The 22,736-nt window shown below is 34.7% G+C and overlaps 1 protein-coding gene across 1 annotated transcript in view; it reads left to right on the forward strand.

The window, feature by feature from the left end:
• Positions 1-22,736, forward strand: part of LOC115886920 (polypeptide N-acetylgalactosaminyltransferase 2) — a 94,873-nt gene that overhangs the window by 28,149 nt on the left and 43,988 nt on the right. Inside the window, exon 2 of the mRNA XM_030906247.1 lies at positions 20,888-21,042. Coding sequence (XP_030762107.1) covers positions 20,888-21,042 — 155 coding nt within the window. The remainder of the gene's footprint in view (positions 1-20,887; positions 21,043-22,736) is intronic.

Below are 22,736 nucleotides of genomic sequence, written 5' to 3' on the forward strand. Positions count from 1 at the left end.
AAGACTTTCTTGATACAGATTGAGCTTGTTCAGGTAACATTTGACAGTTGTATATCCTGTCAAGAGACCTAATGTAATCCGCACTTTATTCTTGCTGAGCATTAGCAGATCTTTTGTAATTTTAAAATTAGATGTTTTGCTATGCCTGTGCCCTTGTCTGTTTCTCCAGTTGACTGGCTGCATTTTCCTGATCCAGAGTTTTTCTGCACTACGGGTCAGACATAATATGGGCATTTCTAGTGCTAGCTCTGGGCCAAGGTAGGATTCCGATTATAGGTTCTAATCCCGGGATTTCAAAACGGGACCCCCATCCCGAAAATTGAAAACCCTAGTAGTACCATAGCCACATATTCATAATTTGCAATTAAAGTCAATATACTAGTATATCAATTGCCAAAAAAATCACGAAAATAGGGTTAAAAATAAAAATATATAATATGTACTTTCGCTGCGTTTTTTTTACTTTTGAGTATATTTATTTGTTCAACTGGTTATTCGTAAATTATTTTCTAAATACAACATAATTAAGATCGTCTGAACACATTTTTATTTTTACTACTTCATTTTCTCATATTTGTTTGCTGTTTCCGGTAAGAGAGTTGGTTCCTTAATTAGATATTCGACGAAGATTTCGTTCTTTCCATTCTTACCACATTTCTGTTGAATTAGGCTTAATTAAATAAAATAGGAATCTTGTATGTTGAGAAGATATCCGTCCTACACGCATTAAGTTATTATATAAATAATTTCGATTCAATTCACAATGAAATTTCACGATTGTATCGTATTTTCTTCTTTCTTTCGTAATTACGGTTACGCGGAAGGTAATTATACTAAATTATATCTAGGAAATTCGACTGAATACCCTAAAAACCAGCATTCAGTTTCTATTGTTTTATAAAAAAAGAGGTTATAATCAAGTCGTGAAATATAAGATCTATCCGAACTAAAAATAGTTACATTTATTTAAGACTTACACGCTATATACTTTCATAGATATTAATTTTATGCTTTGATTAAATATTACGCCTACTACTAAACAGTCTCATTCACTGGATAAAATGCGACAACTGACTATTTTTACTTATTTTAATTTGCAGCTCTGATAATTATTAAATAGCGCTGTTGCATTAATTAATTCCTAAAAAGTTCTAATTTTCAGAAACAGAATAAACTAGGTACTGGTTAAATCTGAAGAAAGATTTATTTTAATTACTTAACGTTTCTCGAGAACTAACGAGAATAAACCAGCAAAAAGGAGCAAATGTCGAAAACTTATAATTAGCGAAATGAAAATATAAATTGGAAAGTCAAACAGTGTATTACTTTTTTAAAATTTAGTCCGAATTGGTCTCGTTTTTTAGGGTTCCGCAATTCAAAAGGAAAAAAACGGAACTTTTGTCCATCCGACCCTCCGCCTGTCGGTCAAGAGCTTTTATTTCGGGAGTTATCGAGTTTCGAGTTGAGATTATAACGATTATACTGTCTACAGTAGGCCGGGGCGAAAAAAAAAAAATTTTGGATTTTTATCTTGTCATACTTTTAAAAGTGTGTGGATTTGATTAAAACTTAAATTTTTTGGTTTTGACAAAAAAATTGAGTTTGACCGCGCCCCTCCCCCTCTGAAAATGTCAAAATATCAAACTCAAAATTAATGGCCGTAATAGTGTTAAAACTTATCCATTGTACTTTTGAATGACTCAGAATTAAAAAAATATATATTTATCTTTTACTTGCGCCCCTGTTTACTCAAAAATTAATATGCAGTTTTTCGCTTGGAAAAAAGATGATTTAGTATAATAAATTAATTTATTTATAAAATTTTATTCATCGCTTTTTGAACCCAGAACTCACCACGGGGAGGTAACTGTATGTCGAGTTCCACCCCCCACGCCCCCTTCCTCCACCCTTTATACAAATTTAGATCTATTAATCTGTTTTCTGTCTCTTACTTGAAAAATACCTACTGCTGTTTGGGTTCAAATTCTGGTAAAAAACTTCTTGCTTCTAGTTTGACACGAATGTAGCTATCTCTTGATTCTTTACCACATACCTTACTAGATGCCTCAGTCACTAATTTCAAAGAGCGCTCTACCGCCTGAGTGTGACATGGAAATTTGATTGTTTTGGAAATTATGAAGGCCTTGCTTTGAATCGCCTCTCCCAAATCGTGATCACTTATGTGCTTTGTCAATCGATCAACTCTGTATATTCCAGGGCCTCGAAATTTATTTTGGGAACTCTAAATACCTGGTCTGGGAGGTGTTTCTTTTGCTTTCAAAATTCGTCTGATTCCGAGTTCTCTGATATGTGATCTCATCGGATATCATCGCTAGAAGAATGTTTTCGGGGTGGGCAAAATAGCCATTTGTAGAAGTTACCCGGTTGATGATAGTTTTCATTTTATCAGGAAACTGTCTTGATTTGTGTACTAATTGTAACAAATGCACAGAGCCATTCTGAGAGCCGGGCTGTGTCTTTATAGAAAACCAGATAGGAGCATAAACTTGCATGACAAACTTAGCCAGTAAAACAAGGTTTTCTGAAGGCAAGTCTGTGGAAATATATAATCGCAGTAAACGGTTTGCCGTTCTTAGCCAACTTGCATGACTCATCTTTCCCGGATCTTTCTCAGATAGACTGTCAGGGCAGATTCCATCTCGGACAGCAACACATATACGGTATAGATATTGCTGGTCTGTGCTAAGATCTTTTTCATCGACATGACATAAAGTTGTGTCTATTTTCTGAAATTTTATAACTGGTCTCGATTCACATGTTGCCAGCTTAGATCCAATAGGCTCAGAGTAAGAATAAGGTCCTTTAGTGTGTCCGTCTGAAAGGAGATGGCTCAGCGGTAGTTCGTTGGTGTGATGCAAGCAAATCAACCATTGCAGGGGTCTTTTAATATGAATTTCCAGCAGCCGTATAATACCACTCTTCCAACTAGTATTCACGTTTGTTACCGTCACATCCAACAACTGTTAGACATTTCAGATACTTTTTGATATATTCAAAGTAGTGCCGGAAGTATTCATGCTTGTATGGCCAAAATAGGTGCTTCTTGGCAATTTTACCTTAGCGGGGCGCGGTTAAAAATTAAGTAAACTGAATAAAAAGAAATCTGGTTTATTTTTATCATTAATAAAATCGTTTTTTCGATATGACGTCAAAAAATATGGAAATAAAAAATACCCCTTTCATCCCCCAGGGGCGCGGCTAAAAATCATTTTAAAAATCACAAAGATTTTTGATCTACTACGCAACTTTTTATCTCTATGACATATCATTTTTCGAAAAAAAAATGTTTTTGGCCTTTTTCGCCCCGGCCTAGTCTACAGTCCCTTGCAGCTCTAAGAAAATCAAACTTTTAAGTTAACGTAACAAAAAGATACGGCCGCTTATGCCGCAAAAAACGTATATTTCTACACTCTCAAAGGAATCAAAATGTATTATGGTATTTTCCGTTGACAGAACTATGAAATTTGGCAAGTAATACATAAATTCGCGAATGGTAGCGTTATCTTTATTAACAAAGCCCAACTGTGACAAAGTGCTCTTATTTAAAATAGAGACAAATTCATGTGAGTCGAAATAGATCATCTTGAGCTTTTCGGTTTATGAATCTAGTTCCGCATTCCGAAACAGTAACAGCAATGACGAAAAAAGCTAGCATCTTTCGTTATCTAATTATACCTTCTAAACCGAGGCCATAAATCAAAAAAAAAATGCAAAGTAAAAGGAGCACATCTTCAAATACACCAGGCAAGTTAACGTAGCTTATAAAAGAGAGGGGTGTGACGTAACGATAGGTCGTTTCAAAAGAAATGAGTGCCATTGAAGGTGTTTTCGTATGAAGGTCGCGTGCCCAGAGCAATAAAAAAACTTACGTGCTAGTCGTTTAACCGGGAGTGTGTTTATCTTAATATTTACAACATCAAGTCCACCTGTGGTACGGCTTATTTTACTTAAATGTAGGCTAATAGAACCCTGTAGAATTTGCAAGTTTGTATTTAGTCCACGTTTCTATCAATATGTAAATTCTAGAGACTCAGAGATTTTGATTTGTTAATTTTGATTTTGATCTGAGACTATAATATGATATACTACTAGATTTTTCAAGATTAGAGACTGGACAACCTGGTACAATGCCGTCTCTAATAGAACAGCCTTGGGGCGAGATTTATGACGTCACGCTAGTTAGATACTACGGATTAATAAATATGTTTTAGAATACATGGAAAACATAATTATTCCTCAGATTTTTGGTTTGTATTTTAAAAATTATATAGTTTACATGAAATATACATAATATACAGTTAATAACTACAACATATATACTTATTTATAGTAATAAATACTTTGGCAAATAAACTATGAACCATACAAATGCAGCAAATGTTTTACAATATACAAATAATGTATTACATAATATATTGGGTAAAATGTAAATATATTTTAAATTTTAGGGTTTGAAAATCGATCTAATTTAAGAAAAAACATTCAATATCTACTAATAGTGATGTATTATTATTTGCATTCACAAAATTTATATGTATATTTTGCAAGTATCAATGTTCGAAAAATTATATTTACAACTAATACAATATCATCTAAAAAAAGGCGTCAGCGATGGCTATGAAATGAAGATCGCTTGCATTTTATATGTAAAATTATTCTAAAATTTTTGATTTTCTTGGGGTTTTTAGGTTCGGGAAAAACGCTGATTTAAGTTTTCATTTGGGTTTTCATTATTTTTATTTGTTTAAAAAAAAACGCTTTGGCTAACTATAGCCTTCATCAGTGTTGTGTCATATGAAAAAAATAGTGTCGAATATAATCCAAAAAATTACATATAAAATATTCACACCACATAATGTTTACTGCAATTAATAAACTAATATAAACTTATCAAAAGATGACCACATATTTTTTAGAATTATTATTCTTAACAGTAAAACTATCTACATTGACTATGGAGTACGCAGTAAACATTATGTGGTACGTGGTGTGAATATTTTATATGTAATTTTTTGGATTATATTCGACATTATTTTTTTCATATGACACAACACTGATGAAGGCTATAATGTTAGCCGAAAGGTTTTTTTTAAACCAAATAAAAATTATGAAAAACCAAATGAAAACTTAATCAGCGTTTTTCCCGAACCTAAATCCCAAGAAAATCAAAAAATTTAGAATATTTAGAAACAAGGTTCAAGAATATCAAATTTTCCAAGATTGTAAAATTCTAGTTAATTATTTTATGTGTACAATTATTTAGGGAATGTCATCGATGTTCATTTCCAAGCCAAGTAGACGCCGATTTTTTTCGATGATACGGTATAATTCTTACATAAAATGTAAATAACATTCGACCAATTAAAACAAAGAAATATGAATTTCTTAGTATATTTTTAGTAACACCTTTATTCTTAAAACTTAATTTTGTATTGCAAATATACCAATTTTATTGTTATTTTATTCATATTTATTCAGCCATCACTTAAATATTTGATATTAATTTGGTATTATAAATAATCAACACTATTCAGTAAAAATTACTGAACAAATATATGTTATGCTTTACATACATTATATTATCAAACAAAAACACATTCTTCTTTTAAACTTTATCATTCTTGTCTTTACAAAAATCTTTTTTAATTTTGAACTCAAAATAATAATCTTTTTCATGATCTTTAATACACATATTCTTTATTTTTCCCTAGATCATAATACCTACTTACATGTTTATCTTACGTGTTTGAATCTATCGAAGCTGAACCAACAACACTTGGAGTGGAGATTCCACAATATGAATAAAATAAACATAATTGTCCAGTTTTCTTTAATACCATCCTGGGAGAATATTATTTTTAAATTTATTAAAGATATTTTCAATAGAATTGTCTTGATTTATAACTCGTACCCACTTTTCTTGCTCTTCCGGATACTTTAAGCTGCCTAGTATAACTATCCTTTCCACCAGGAACAAAAACACACTCCACTTAAGCTTTATTGATGAATTGTTAGAGTCTTAAAAAACACACACAAAAATCACGATAAATAAAAAATTTATGGGCACTTTTAGGTTAAAGCATGGTTAAGGCACTTAACAAAACGTGTAATATTTCGTGTTTTTTTATGAGAAACAGAGTGACCATCATAGTGACCATATATCTGGTAGTACTTTATGTCACTTAAACACCAAAATAATTAGTTTTTTGCACTACAATAACAAATAATACCAAAAATCAACCGACAAAATATGAATACAGAATCTAACCCAATATCTAAGTATGTACAGCTGATGAAGTAAACAAAAGTCCGCCCGGAGGCTGATCTTTTATAGAGGGCATTGCCTGGTAATACAGATGGCTCAAGAACGCTTGAAGGCTTAGGAGCTGGAATAATAGTACCGAAACAAGGAACAGCTTTCCCCGTAAACCTATCTATGGATGTCACAATTTTCCAGGCGGAAATATCCATCATCCATTACTGTATATAAATAATAAGGTAACAAAGAACACATCGTTCAGTGGCCATCTTTGTAGAATGTAGAATGAGTAAGAGGGGGGTTAATCACTGCGACCTTAAAGATCTATTGTACCCCCCTTCCTTGAGTCATCACACAATCTATAACCCATCATACCCATGTTGTAGAGGGGACAGAGTATTTCCCATCTTCTTCTGACAACAGTTCTTCCTCCGAGTGAACACATCCTTTCACGGTTGGAGTTTGGCCCTCCGTGCCGCTCTTCTCAGTCGAGGAGCTTGCCTCCGGCTGAGGAACCCGTGAGGTGGAGGCTGGAGGATCTGTCTCCATTTTCTTCACCTCTTTAACTTGGTCTCTCCTTAGATCTGATACCGGTGTTGTCCCGTATCTATAATAGAGGATATGTCCCTCTTTCTCTATTGTCTCCTTGGATTTGAGGTCAATTTCTATTGTGAGGACCTGACCATGACCCTCCTCCCTCCTCCCTTGATGACTCGCCAACTCGATGTCCTTAGATTGAAGTTCTGACCTTGGATAAGGCTCAGCAGGTAGGTGGTGTCTTTCCCCTTGCTCCTCGGCAGAAAGACCGTTATGGCCGGCCCTTTAGAGATGTTTTCTCCCTTCACTGCAACCAGTTCCAGTCCTTGCCAATTTTTAAGCTTTGGTACGATTTCCACCAACCAATTCGCCGATTCTTGAGATACACAATTTATGAGGATCATGCCCACCCGAAAGTGTATCCCCGCAAACCGCAGCTGGCCCACATTTTGTAAATCATTGTGTTGCGATCCGATCGCCACTACTTCGTCCAGTATAGCCTCTTCTAGAGACGTTTGCTGGTGGTCAGTCCAACCTCTGGGAAACCCTTTGGCAGCACCGCAATTTTCACTTGTCCAGCAATAGCGGCAAAGCTAGTGATACGTCCCTACTTGCCTCCCGGTGTTGGACGGCTTTCCATCCTGGCTTTTTTTCTCTCCCTGCCGGAGAATAGGTGAGAGGTTCTCCCTATCTTGCCCTTTGATGGAGATAAGTCAGGTTGTTTCTTGGTTTCTTTACTCTCCCCTTTTCGGAGGAGTGTTTTCGCTTTTGCTTACTCTGGAGCAAGTCCTTCGTGGATCAGTCGGAGGTATCTCCGTGCTTCTGCTCCACTAAGACCTACTCTCAGAGGATCGTCTAGCCCGCCTGGTTGACCCAGGCCGGGTGGACGAAACGGTAGCTTATGTCGCTTATTGGGCCTAGAGGTAGGCTCCCGACCCTTGCTGGAGAAGGTGGTAGCTTGTGTGCCATTTGTGGAGGATGATCCCAAGCAAGTGTCCTGTAGGTCCTGTTCCAAGCAAGTGTCCTTTGGATTTGGTCCCTTGGGACTTTCATTTGTACCTAATGTTCCCAGTGTCGCTAGGGGGTTTCCCCACAGCTTCACCGGTGGTGTTTTTAATACTAGATCTCATAGTATTCCCACGAGTCGCTAGGGATAGTCGGTCGACTTCTACAGAGCCCCGCATACAGAAGTAAGGGGTAAATACCCAGATGCCCCAAGGTTGTAACCAGTAATGGCTAGTCCTCTATCTAGCCACGCATCCCTTTGACCTGGTCCCACCATCGTAAGATTTAGGTTTTTGGTGAGGTTGTCTCCTCTTGGTCCAGGCGGTTAAGCCAAGACCCCCCCACACCCTCTACGCGCGAGTCAGTAGAGGGTGCCTGGTATGACGGACAGGGGTAGCCCCGTCCGGCATCGTTATATGTCTTGGTGCAATTCCCTGGCCACGACACTACAGCCAGGGATAAGACAATGAGATGCTTCTTAGAGCGAGGCAAAGTGCTAGAGGAGATTCCTCCAGCACCTGACAAGGAGCTTTCCCACCAACGACAAGGTCTTGCATCTCCTAGGGGAAGGTGGCCATCTTTATAGTCAAGCAGTGATAAAAGCGCTCGGTTCCACAAAAGTCTATTTTCGACTGGTGTGGGATTGTGTGCGTGATCTACATACTATATGTGAGCATAGCAATATTACGATAGCTTGGGTAGCACGGCGCGAATGTCACAAAGGAGATGAAATGGCTAAAGATTCATCAATACCGCCCATAGACCCACAACTCTTTTTCGGCATTGCCAAAGCAATAACGAAAATGACCAGAAAACAGTGGGTAGAGAATTTGCTAGGGCAGAGATAGGCGAGAAACTATAGTAGAACATTTGCAAAAATGTACGGCAGACTTAATGAGCGAAGATAGAAAAACCCTGGGAAAGACAGTCAAAGCTGTGGTGGGTCTACTAACAGGGTATCGTAAGCTGAATAGCCATCCAAACTGATGGGATTGGCGGAAGAAGCAATATGCAGGTGGTGTCAATCTGAAGAAGAAACTACAGAACACATTTTATGGCCTGGCAAATGTGCAGTTCTTTGTACTAGGCAATGATGGTCATTGACAAAGAGCTATATGGAGGGTTCAGTCTCCAAGTTGCTAAACGTTTTGAAAAGGACGTGATTGGAGAATGTACCCTAAAATTCAGAAGAGGACCACAACAGACCTGAAATCACTCCAATTCGCATTGGAGTGTCCCGATAGCCATACATTACTAACCTCTTCGTTTCATTTTGCTAGTTCAGTACATTTAGTTGGTAAAAAAACTGCGTGCACTATGTGCGCATATTTGAAGTGAGACTTCTTACTGACAGTTATTAAATTTAAGGATTTGAAAAAATCTCAAACAACACTTTTTCAAACATGTCCTAAAAAGTAAAAAAAAATGTTAAAAGTTAATAAATAATTTGATTCACTTTTACAAAATTTGTATTAAAATGACCGTCTGTCCGAGTGAGGACTCCATTCGGGTACCCCTATCCACGTGCCGAGTTTAGTTCCAATCGACCCATAATTAAGAAAAATCCTGACGATTTCGTCCATTTAGAGGCATCGGTTCGAGGCTTTACGAGACGAAACACATTTTTCTTCAATATCAAATCCTTAGTCCAGCGGCGAAGCTTCCATTGAAGCGGGTGATGCGTCGCAAATATTGTAATAAGTTATTATTTAAAAAAAGTCTCTGAGATCTCCTATAATAAATTAAAATTCTCAGTAAATTTATTCATATAATTAAATACATCTTTAAAAAAAATAGAAACTGTATCGAAAAAATAGTTTTGGATGTTAACTCTTTATTTCCTCAAAACTCGGAAAACTGAAAGAAAAAAACATTAAAATAGTTTGGGATAAAAAAATTGTGTTTTGGTTTGTGTAAATTATGATCCTACTTGTTTTGTTACTCTGAAGTAACGGAATTTAAAAACCAGGCGCGAAAAGCAACGAATGCCCGGTGATTGATAGATGACTTTATTATTTATGGTCTTGTTGTTATTTAAATTATATCTGGTGACTTCCGTCGAATTTTGATACGCTTGATGTGCCTTTATTTGAATAAGGTATTTAAATTCAAAATCTAATCCCGGTTAAATCCATTTTTAATGTAATACCTTTGGTAATACTTTACATTAAAAATATATATGTTCTTTTTTTTTCAAACCGGTCTGACTATTTTCTCGTTATATTACTGCAGCTCTAATGTTTTTTTTCTTGGTCTATTATCACAGCTATTATATTAAAATCACGAAGTTCTGGTTTTTGAGTTCTTAAGACCCGAATTCAATACCGATGATTATTTCTGGGCCTATAAAATTTGCGTTGGAACTTCTTGCATGTTAGATTAAATTAGATTTTTGAAGTGGCTATTGACCTGTTCCACTGCGACTTTTTCAGATCTATTTTGTAAACTGAACTCTCTATACCGGGTGCATCAACAAAGTGACTCACTCCTATAACTTTTTTATTTTTTCAAATTAAAAAAAACAGATTTGTTATGTTAGTACACGACATAAATTAGGATTGATTTGACGTATCCAATTGTTTTTGATCACTTCCTGTTTCAAGGGAAATGACTACAACTTTTGATTTTTAAATGATAATCTCGGTATTTTATTCGATAGAAAATGACAATCTAAATAGAATAAAATCTCATATGTCGACATTTGGCAATTTCGCATATGGTTTATTTGAAATTGTAACATGCGGTTCATAACGACAATATGACTCGAAATACCAAGTGTGTGGTACCACACATAAAATAATTAACTAGAAAGAAGTGTCAACTCTGTGTTAAATCGTGGAAACACGATACGCCACCGAAAGCCTTCGTTGTCGTCTGGAGAACTAATTTTTCAATTGACAGGTTGACATGATGGCTTCATTTTTATTTCCGTTTTCGGTTATTCAATGGCGGGCCCTCTTTCAGTTTAAATGTATTTTGTACTCTTTCTTATAAATAAAACAAAACAAAATTTTATTCAAACATATTTATTTGAAATATGAGACAACGGGACTAAATAAATATAAAAAATAAAGAATTGAATGATTTCTACAGCAATTACTTAATTATATGCAATTTTAACGTAAATTAGTAAGGTATAAGCATGACTTACAGTCATTTGTAAATAAATACACGTACTCACAGCCATCAGGGACAGAAAACGGGGGCAGGTACATGAAAACGAGAGCCTCATACAAAAACCTGAAAACAGAAAAACAAATTTTTTATACTAAAATTAACAATGTAAAAATATCAATAGGTATAAAATATAAATATGCTGTTTAAAAAAAGCGTCCATTATTCCCAAAGAGCCCTGGTTTATAAATCAAAAAGAAGCAAAAAGAGACTTTTAGTCGAATAACAATGAGATTGTATCAGTCAGATTTACTGTGCCTTATTGACAATAAATCGCACATACTGGAGATAACTAATGTTGGCTATAGTTAAAAATGATCTTACCTTGCTGTAAATTGTTTCCATTTTCAAAAAAATCGTCGATTATAAATAAACATAACAAAATTTTCTTGCATCTAAAAAATACAGAAATATTGTTTATTTACTACCTATTTTTAATATAAATGGGACATACCTGGTACTGCAGAAACGTCTTCTTCTACAAGATTTTTCATGTAATATATATTGTATATGCTTGATTACCTTTATATTTATAAATTTCTGCCGAAATATCAAATTCAATTTACAAAACAAAACTAACCGGAGAGAATTAAAATGGCGTCGAAATTTGTTCTAGAACAAATCTGAAATTGTCTCTGAAATCTGTCAATTCTAAACTGTGAAGTTAGACAATAGTTAGACAGAAACATTGCTGTCCTTGTCTAGGCGGCCGTACTTGTCAGGAGATGACAGGAATGACACTAATGACTGTTTCCAATTTTCCTATTTCACTGTCACCCCCCTGGTACCACGTTACACGTAAAAGATATTTAAGCTTTTTCCAAATATGCTAACGAACCACTCTTGTTCCGTTTGAAAAAATTGAGATATGATTAAAAATACGCTTTGAGCATCTTTTGACTGATCAGGACAAGACACGAAAAACATTACACGATCAAATATATTTTTTCAAGGTTCCTTGATTAAAAATTAGTGTTTTTAAGATAGCCATAGCACTGAAGTCGTAGACTGAAATTCAAAATATATTTTTTTAAGCGAAAATGTTAAAAGTTGACTTATGATATATGTCATTTTATTCAAAGTGTCATTTTCTATCTAATAGAGTTAAAATATACCTAGGGTGCCTTTTAAAAACAAACGTTGTAGTCATTTCCGGTAAAACAGGAAGTGACCAAGAACAGTTGAATACGTCAATCAATCCTAATTTATGTCATATACTAACATACCAAATCTCGTTTTTTTTCTAAAAAATAAAAATGTTATAGAGGTGAGCCACTTTTGAGACGCAACCGGTATAGCTCTTTTCAATGGCCTATTATTGTCTAGTACAAAGAATCGCACACTTGTCAGACTGTCGCACAGTTATAAAATGGTTCTGTCGTTTCTTCCTCAGATGTATTTTGTCTTGAGATGTTTAGTGATTCACAGAAATACCACTGTTTTTTTTTCTAAAATAAACATTCTTTTAACTACGTTGGTAGAACTCAGATATATTCAGTTATAGCCTGTTATAGTAAACTAAAAACTGCAATAGTTATTAAGTAAATTACAGGTATTTATTACTACGGTTACTACAAGAAGAGCTGTTATCAAATAATTAACAACTAAAGTGGCCGGGTAAATCATGGAGTATTATTTATTATAATAAAGTAGTTTAAAACTAATTAAATTATTCTAAAGGTTCTTTCTAGTTAAATCTGAACTTGTGTACCACTGATAGACACACCAATTATTTTCATATAACACGTATACATGAATGTGACAAGCCATTAGCGAAACGTTGATTCAATATTCAACCCTGGGTGCTGAAATGGTTAATTACTTCCATTCTCTTAAATTATTAGGTAATAACTTCCTGTAAACATTGTAGTTCGACAAATGACTAATTACCGTTTACTATTAAACTTCCGTTAAGTTATTAGAGTAAGATATCAGATGAATGTACCTTTACTTTTTCCCACAACGAAGTAAATACATTACGTTTTTCGGTTAAGGTATGAACTTAATATATTTTGTCGCTCTCATAAAATAGCTATTTTTATTCTTTTAATATTTACTGATTTCCATGTTTATTAGCTTCATATGCAGTATATCCCCGAATGTCTTTACAAGAGAAAAAAAATATATTATTGAGATTTTAAGAAAACTGGCATTCTTCATAAAAAAATTGCTTTTTCTAAAATGGTTAATCCCGTTTATACTCCTCCAAATTTCCATACCGTTTTAGAGAGAATTAAAAAAAAACATGAAATTTCTCTAAGTCTTAAAAATTAAAATGCATAATATAATTTCATTTTCATATTCTTTGATAAATTGTTATTGTTATAGAATTTTAATTAAAGTTATATTTTTTGCTGTTTTAAAATATTAAAGAAGCACAAAATATTTTGTTGAGTGATACGGAAAGTCTGATAATAGTTATTGGAAAATATCATACTTTAACAACACCAAAAAATATGACGTTAATCAAAATTAATTATATCCATCTATCAATGACCATAGAAACGCCTTTTGATTTGTAGGCCTGGTAGGACTTTTGTAGAAAAAATTCAACCATATTTTCATGTTTTTTTTTTAATTTCCTCTAAAACGGTATGGAAATTTGGAATAGTGTAAACGGGATTAACCGTTTTAGAACAAGCAAAATTTGTAATAAAGAATGCGTATTTATATAATATTAATGCAATAATATAAAAGTTTTTCCTCTTAAAGACAATTTAAAGAGAGTTAATCACCGCAACCTCTCTCTCTTACATATCTGTTGTGTCCCCCTTTCTGGAGTTATAACTCATCATACAGTTCCAGGGCTTTGACAAAAGCCAGTATCTGGGACGGTTTTACAGAGGGTAGTTCTCCATCTCCAATATTCAATCGTACCAAAATTTATGGCACGAATGGTTGTCGTCTCGGCGCACTTAGTGATGAGGTGTTCTGGTGTTTCCTCATTTACCCCACAGAATCTGCATTCACCGTTTTTTCATAGCTTAAACCAAAGAAGATTTTTGATTAATTAATTTTGATTTTGATTCTTAGTCGTAAGTCCTCAGAAACTTCTTCGAGTGTCTTAGACCTTTGGAGGATACCCATTCTAGGTTACGGATGGAGTCTTCCAGGTTCTGGTTTCCGTTGAGAAAGCACAACAGTTCTGGTTCAGTTAGTGGAGGGTTTGCTCCTTTTCTAGCTAGATCGTTTGCTTTTTTATTTCCTCCTGTCCCTTGGCGAGAGGGCACCCCGAATAGGAGGACTTTATTTTCTTTGCCTAATTAAGATGCTATATATAACAAAGAAGTTCTATATAGAGCTGTTTCTTGTGATTATTTCCCATAGCCCTGATGTAGTACATTGTACAAGTAATACGTAATAAAATTTTGCATAAGTGAGGGGATGCAGAAAGATAGACCGAAACCAGTGAAAGGAGAGTAATTGTATATTTCTTGATGAAATAACAATTTTAGCAGGCAAGAGTTCAAGATTATGTTAGGCGGTTCAGTATGGGAAACAATCGTGATCGCCGAGATGTAGCCATTACCTAACGTTGAACTGATTTACAGTCGTACCATGCACAGTACAATCTATATTTTCAATATAGTTCCTTGTTGCATTATAAATAGTGTTTTCTATTAAAGAGATTTACTATTCCCATAAAATCAATTTGAAACAAGATTTTACTTAATTAAAGTGAAGAATAGAGTGTTTCAAGTGCTTAAATTAATTACATTACTTTAAATAAAAGTATTACTATTAATGGTATCTAGTTAGATCTCGTAATTATAATATTAAACTTTTAATGCTTGTTGCGACCATAGAAAGCAGGTCCATATTTTCAATGGAGTATCACCTAGAGAATTATATTTGTTACTGTAATTGAATGCGAGCGAGAACGATGGTGAAAAATTTTAATTACGAAAACACTTTCACATTATTACTGCATTTGGCACGTAAGTGATGCATTAAGTGCAATTAGAAGAAGAAACGAGGAACTGAAACAGTATATAATTATACAGTAAAGAGATCAACAAAATCAATAAAGTGCTATTCAGTTCTGTCGTTAATAAATAATGAGACTTGCCTAGTGTATTTTAATGGTTAACATTTTTCGTGAACGGGACAATAAGAGTCTTTTAATAAATTTGCACACTTTATTAACTATTACCTAATAACTTTTTCATTTGTGTAAAATAAAGTTATACAGGGTGTTTCTAAAAAACAGGTGCCATCTCTCGTGGGGAGATTCCTCATTTTATAGATAAGAGAGAGATAAGATTTATTTTCATTAGCGTAACTAGCAATTTATCTTGGGGTGGGCCTGGGGTGGGGGGCCCGATGTTGAGCTCAGGGGGGGGCCTGGGGCTTTTGTTTTTTTTAAATGAAAAATAATTTTAAAAAGCACATTTTTTGAATAAAACGTTTATATGAATTTCTCTATCGATAAATTTCATATACTTGGTTATCAAACCGTGATCCCGTAGATTACTGAAATACCTACAAATTTTCAAAAAAAAATAAAAATTAACACATTTTTGAACACAACAAAATAATATCAACTAAACAAAACTAGAAAACGTCATTTTTACTGCATCAGAAGCAAATAAAAATTAATACGTAGCCAAGAGTCGTATAATTCAGGATTTCTCTGGGGGGTGCCCAACAGTACCTGGGGGTGCACCCAGGCCACTGTAGTTACGCCAATGTTTATTTTTCATATTAGCATTGGTCCGATTCTGCTTTTCGATTTATTATAATTTTCTTCCAAGTACTTTTAGCGATTTGAATAAAATTTGGAGGGAATAAGTTACTATAAATGGGACATATTTTAATGCTAAAAAAGTGTCGACATATTTACACTAAAGTGAGTGTTTTTTGTCTTTTGGTACGGACGACTGATTAGCCCAATGATCTGGAATAACTGAGACCAATCGATTTGATAGTTATTGTCATTTGTTCTATATATTATTATGTTTACCTTTCGATTTTCCATGTTTAATTATCTCTATAGATTTGAATATTATGCTATTTTCCATTGAATATCTTAATTTGATTTGCATTGGACATCAATAGGTTTGTTCTCACAGCCGTAAGAAACATAAGCTTTGTTCGGATTCTTGTTATTACCGATTCTGAACGGTCCTAGAACTCTGCAGCGCATGCGCAAATGAAATGTCTTTATATTTCCCTCTGCGCATACGCATCACAGTTCTAGGACGGTTCAGAATCGGTAATAAGAGAAACCCGAAGTAAGCTATATTTCCAACAGATAATCATGCGCAATAGGGTAAAACGCGTTCGCACAGAAATTTTTGATTGGTTTCCAACCAACAGTACGCTGTTCACACAGAAAATTCTGATTGTTAGCTGACAGTCACACCTGTTTGCGGATCTTTTGCAAGTAAAGTGTCCGGCGCATGCGTATTGCGACCCAACGTCATTACTTGGTAAACTGAACCTACAAAACGTGTGTTGTTTTTGTTTAGTGTTTTTTTCTTCAAAAAATAAAGAAAAGAAATGAGCGATTTTGAATCTTCCGAAGAATCTGAGGCGTCCGAATTTTTGGATACAGACACAGACCTAGAAGAGCTGATGGAGGAACAGGTCAGGCCCAAGAATCAAAATTACAAAACATTAAAACATTAAAAAGAACAAAACCAAGAACATTAAAAGATGTCTTTGGTTAATTCCCTGTTTGTTTTCTTCTTTATTCGGTATTACGTATGAGTTAAAATTAATTGTATTATTAGATCAAAAAAGAAGAGTAGGGGATTCGCTGTTCTCACAGACAGTTTGAAATCGATCAGAAACACCGGTTTGGAAGAAGTCACAAACATGTTGGGAACACGCTGTGAGAACAAACCTTAACATAATCTGTCGGTGTTCCCAATAATTTATATTAAAATTAAATTAAATAATTTATATTAAAAATAATTTTAAAATAAATGTCTGCATATAAGTTTTTTCCGTGAATTTTTCAGATATTTTAATAGTTGCTTTGCTATTCTAATGGTGCGTTTAGACTTGAGCACGCACGCACTGATCCTCCGCGAATGCTCAAGTGTAAACGGCTGTGCGCGCACGCTCACTCTGAATCTGTCTGTGCGCGAGCAGCCGCGAACGTGAGCCGTCTGGTGTCGGTTTTTGGTCCGTGCTCAAAGGGATTTTATGTGTGCGCGAACGCTCAATTTGGACCGGCAATTTGTTTTGTCTGCGTTCGTGCGTGCGTGTGTGATTTTTTTTCGTTTTCTTTATTAAAATTATGGAGTGGATCTTATCTTCGTTATTATTAATTGAAAAATATGAAAAGTAGCCTATATTATGCGATGTTAAACATTCTTTGTATTATTAAAAAATTAAAAAAAAATATAACACATGGCAAAACCTTGTAAATAAGATTAATATTGAATATGTCGATGTTAATGAAATTGCTATTCTAAAATTTGTATCTTTTGTTCATAATTTTTGGTTTTGGTGTTATTAAATTTTGTAATTTTCAAAGTCGGGCCTGGTCATTCTTGTAAAGTTTTTGAACTGATCATAGCCCTCCTCAGACACTAAGTTGTTGCAGTAAATTATATCGATTTCTAAAAATTTGGGTTTGCCACCAGCGACGATGTTTTCGATTTTTCTTCTTTTTAATAATTAAGCTGTGCATAACAATGACTGCAGCCTCGAATATTTCTTGGTCGTCCATTATTTTCGCCAACACAACTCTGCTGTTCGCGCACAAATGGATCACTTCATTCGTCGAAAAAGAAGTTTTTAATTTGAACGGAGCCGAGAGCGGCCAGCTCGTGCGTGCTCAAGTCTAAACGCACCATAAAGGTGCGTATTCATTATGCGCACGAACGAACGTTCGCTAGTGGTATGGACGGGGACCGCACGATAGAACCGCACGAGAGGACCGGACGCGAACGCCTTTGATGTACCGACTCGAAACGGATAGTCGAGCGAACGAACGGCCGCATGCGTTCGGTCCCGTCTAAATATACCGCACTTTCATTCGTTCGTTCGTTCCGATAATGAATACGCACCTTAAGGCTCCGCGCGCACTGCATCGGATCGGACCGACCAGCAAAAGCGACTGGTGTCCTTAAAGGTGTACGCGCACTGACTCGGTACCAGTCCGGCGAGAAACGGCGAAGGCGGTGACTCGACTATCGTAGATAGGTAGAGGTAGGAATCTGGCCTCTACAGGCCGAAATGTTTTAGTGGACGCCGGCGCCGTCTATATGTACGATGGTCGCAGTCGCTTTTGCTGGTCGGTCCGATCCAAATACGTTTAAAATAAAGTATACGGAGGGTACCGCTTAAATTCCTGTCCCGATATTGAAGGATGGCTATAGAATTTCAATGCATTTCCTACATAAGTCTATCCTTGGTTTGTAGGAGGTTTGACTAAACAAGGATGAACCTATGTCTTGGAACCATTCGACACGATTTTCTGTCCTCCTTAAATACTGGGACGTAAATCCTCTCATTGCTCTTATGGGGAGGCCGTCGTATATTTTATTTAAACGTATTTGGTCCGATCCGATGTAGTGCGCGCCCTCCTTAAGACGAACCCAACAAACCAGAGAATATTAAAATCGCCGTTCTTGACTTTAAGCCGGTCCTACACGATACTTTCAACGTTGAAACCAACGTTGAACGCATCATTTGTCATATGCTTCGACAATATTGCAATTCACAAGTGTGTCTCCTACATGATGTGGCAAATGTTATATTTATATATGATGTGGCATATGTCCAACGTTGGAAGCTGTTTGACACATCGTATGGGACCGTCTTTAATAATGGTGCAAAATCAGACTTTGTTTTATTTAATTTAGATTCAAAATATGGTATTTCAAGTTTTTCGTTCATTCGGTATATAGTTCTGCTATTAAAATTCAATTTGTAACAATTATTTAATTTTGAATGCAATAAAAAAAAGAAAGGATTTGTCTACACTGCATATTACATTACATATCATATTACAGAGTTCAAAATTAATTTAACTTGCATGAAACGATTCTATCATTGAATTGTAACAAAATAATAGATTAAAATCAATTAACGTGCACTAGCCCGATGTTCAAAAAATAAAACAAAGAATGTAACGGGAAAATTAAAATGTATGTCCCATGAAAATATTCTTCAAAAAGACATACCTAGTTCTTTTTTTTAGTTGATTGTAAATATTCCCAAAACAGAGCGCTTGATTTTTTTGCTTTCATTACTTCGTATAGTTAATTAAAAAATCCCAAAAATTGCTGTTCATTTCAATTCGATTTCAGTTCTGATTTAATAAGTTGAAGTGAAATAGAACTACTATCGCTTTGGAAGAAACACCTATTCATTTGTCTTTATCTCTAGTACGTTCGGGTCTCTCGTATTATGCCCGGAATCATCCGAATTGCATTAGAGAGTGCCAAACGGCCAAGCGACCGTATTCTCGATCGCTATTTGGTTTATAGAGTTCCACTACTGTCCGTCTATCTGTCTGTCAAGACTCTTTATCTCGAGAACGCGTGGAGATATCGAGTTGAAATTAAAATCATATACTCAGGTACTCAGGTTTACACTCCCTTGAAGTTGTGAAAAAAATGAAACTTCTAATAAAAAAACTATTTAAAAAATTGGGGTTGATGGTAGAAGAGTGAAAATTTAGGGTTGTATGTATTTTTTAATGCCACGTCATAAAAAAATTGTCCAAAAAGTAAAAAAAATGGGTTGGGCTACCCTTATCAATTAGGGGTAAAAGAATAGATAACACCCTAGTCTCGCGCCTACTGAATATACATATAAAATTTCATCAAAATCGCTCAGGTCGTTTCAGAGGAGTATGGTAACAAAAAAACAACCCCTTATAAAAATAGGGGTTGATGGTAGATGGTTGAAAATTTAGGGTTGTATGTATTTTTTATTCATAAATCATAAAAAAAATAAAAAATGTTGTCCAAAACGGAAAAAGAATTGGGTTGGGCCACCCTTATCGCTAAGGTACATTCAGGCTGAGAGGAGTACGGTAACAAAAATAAAAAAAAATATTAAAAACAGGGGTTGATGATAGAAGGGTGAAAATGGTGAAAATTTAGGGTTGTATGTATTTTTATTGCTAAATCATAAAAGAAAATAAAAAAAAATGTCCTAAAAAATAAAAAAATGGGGTGGACCACTTTTATCACTTAGGGGTACAAAAATCGATAACAACCTATTCTCATACCTACGGAATATACAAGCCGTTTCGGAGGAGTAAACAAAAACTGTGACACGAGCATTCTATATACTAGATTTTCCGTTATCCTAGAGCTATTAAATTTAGAAAGTATAAGAAAGAATCTGGAAACTATAAAAATGTAATTAAATCATAAAAAATCTACAGTAGATATGTCCTATAGGTTCCCAGATTGTCTTTACAAGTGAATTTTTTTTATTATTGACATTTTGAAATGAATTCTTCGTAAAAATGTTAGCTTGTATGGTTAAACCAATAATTAGGGAAAATTAAAAAAAAATAATTTTTTAGTAAGTCCTAAAAATCAAAACGCGTTTTTTTTTGGTTGTAATTTCATTCGTTGATGATTGTTATTGATAAAATTTGAATTAACGTCATATTTTTTGTAGTTTTAAAATTATTAAATTATAAAAAAAGTTTTCCTCTTCGATAGACAATGTTTAAAGTCTATTTACAATATAATACCTATACAAAATTATTTTTTTAATATTAAAAATATTACTTCGACCTACACACAACTTAGTTGGCTTAACAGTTGCGCCAACAAAATTAGATATTGCCTCCACACCACCCTATTTTACAAAAAATATATCATCAGTTGAATTTTTTAATCCATCATACTAAAATTAAAAAGAAAACAAAGCGTGTTGAAGTATATAAAGTTCGTTTTTCTTAATTTTTAGACTGAAAACCGAGCTTTGAGACTGAAAGAGGAATACCTGCCTTTAGAAAGTATAAGCCCTTCCGTTCCTTCCTACAATATCAACAGCAACAACGAGGTTTCAGCAGATTCAGGCTATCCCATTGCATTACCGTACTCAGAAACAACAGACGGAAGGTACGTAAATTACTGATATGTGTATACAGGGTGTTGCAAACTGAGCGTGCATTAGAAGTTTCTAGAGAACTAAAATATCTAGATCGGATTTTTTTTGCACATCGTTTGCACACGTTTTACAGTGAGATCTATCAATTAAAAATATTTTCAATATGGAGGCACTTCTGGAAATACCGGAAGTTGACAACTTTCTTATTTTAAACGGGTACTCGCATTTTTTATTATATGCTTAAATTCTCTTGAAAATTTCATGAATTTTGATCTCAAACATATTTACCTAACGTTAATCGTTTTTGAGAAAAAAATATTTAAAATTTTTGGAGGAAAAAAACTGCCTGCCAAAAAAAATTGTATTTTAGGACATACAAATTTTTTTGACAGGCAGTTTTTCGTCAAATTAGTGATTACGTCAAATTTAGTGATTACCACAACTACTGTAGCATAAAGAGAAGACATTTGGTTATCTATTTCAAAAACTAAATAATTGTTAAATGTCATATTATAATATTGGTCGTAGCTGTCATGGAATTGAGAGATAAAAAATTATCATAAATAATTTTTTTCAAGTGGAAACCTGCGGTCAGTGGGATTAAGGTCAATGCGAAAATTAGAAATAGAATTTTTATAGAACATTTACATTTCGTCATTAAAATATCCGTTTAAAAATGCTACTTTACCATACCATTATGTCAATCCAAACGTTAATTTACTAAGGGAGCTGGTTTTGACAGATTCAGTCGGCTGTGCTAGCCAATTAATTGCGAATGAACTGTTCCATAAGCGCAGTTCTTGCTAAAAAATGTATTTTGAAAACTGTCTACTTAAGTTAAAACATTCGATAGATTTTTAAAACGTAATTCTATTTTTAAGACAGTCTGTTTTTTTTTCCGCTACTGGAATAAAACCCGTTTGTCAGTGGATTTTTTTGTAGTAAAACTAATTTGCCCAACCGACAAAAAATGTCTAACGTTTAAAGCCTCATACCGTTGATTGAAAGAATTGGGAAGATACGCAACCTAATGGGGGAATTCGTGATAAGGCTGATTTGATTTCCCCTTACGGCTCAAGTGCTGTACGGTGGGCATATATACATTCCGTACAGGTATACGGCACCAGCACAACCCCATTGTGCTAGATTTGAATTTTAAACCAATTAAACTCCGAGTGCCATACGCGAGTATGGAATGTAAGACAGTGCCATATGAACTTACGGAATGTACCTTAGACATTACTATTAACGCTTTGTTATAGAGCATTCCAACCAAAACCAAACCAACCCCACCAAATAGCTAACCTAACCAACGCAATCAACCCCACCAAATAACAATCTTAACCAACGCAACTAACCATCAAATAATCAATCTAACCCTACCAAAAAGAGTGAAACCAACGCAATCCGTATTTTGATTGCTTTAAATATTTACAGCTTTTTTTAAAAAATAAAAACAATTGTAAAAAATAATAAAGTTATGGTCCGGCGTGAGATTTGAACCACGGACCTCTCGTTCACGAAGCGATGACCTCACTCACTGAGCCACAGCTACTCTTGCAAGATTAGCTATAGCCAGACGTTACTGCTGCAAGTATAATTACCAGGTACATTCCGTAAGTGCGCATGGCACTGTCTTACATTCCATACTCGCTTATGGCACTCGGAGTTTAATTGGTTTAAAATTAAAATCTGACCAATGGGA

This window comes from Sitophilus oryzae, unplaced genomic scaffold (genome assembly GCF_002938485.1).
Source record: "Sitophilus oryzae breed Bouriz unplaced genomic scaffold, Soryzae_2.0 scaffold_535_pilon_pilon, whole genome shotgun sequence".
Taxonomy (NCBI): domain Eukaryota; kingdom Metazoa; phylum Arthropoda; class Insecta; order Coleoptera; family Curculionidae; genus Sitophilus; species Sitophilus oryzae.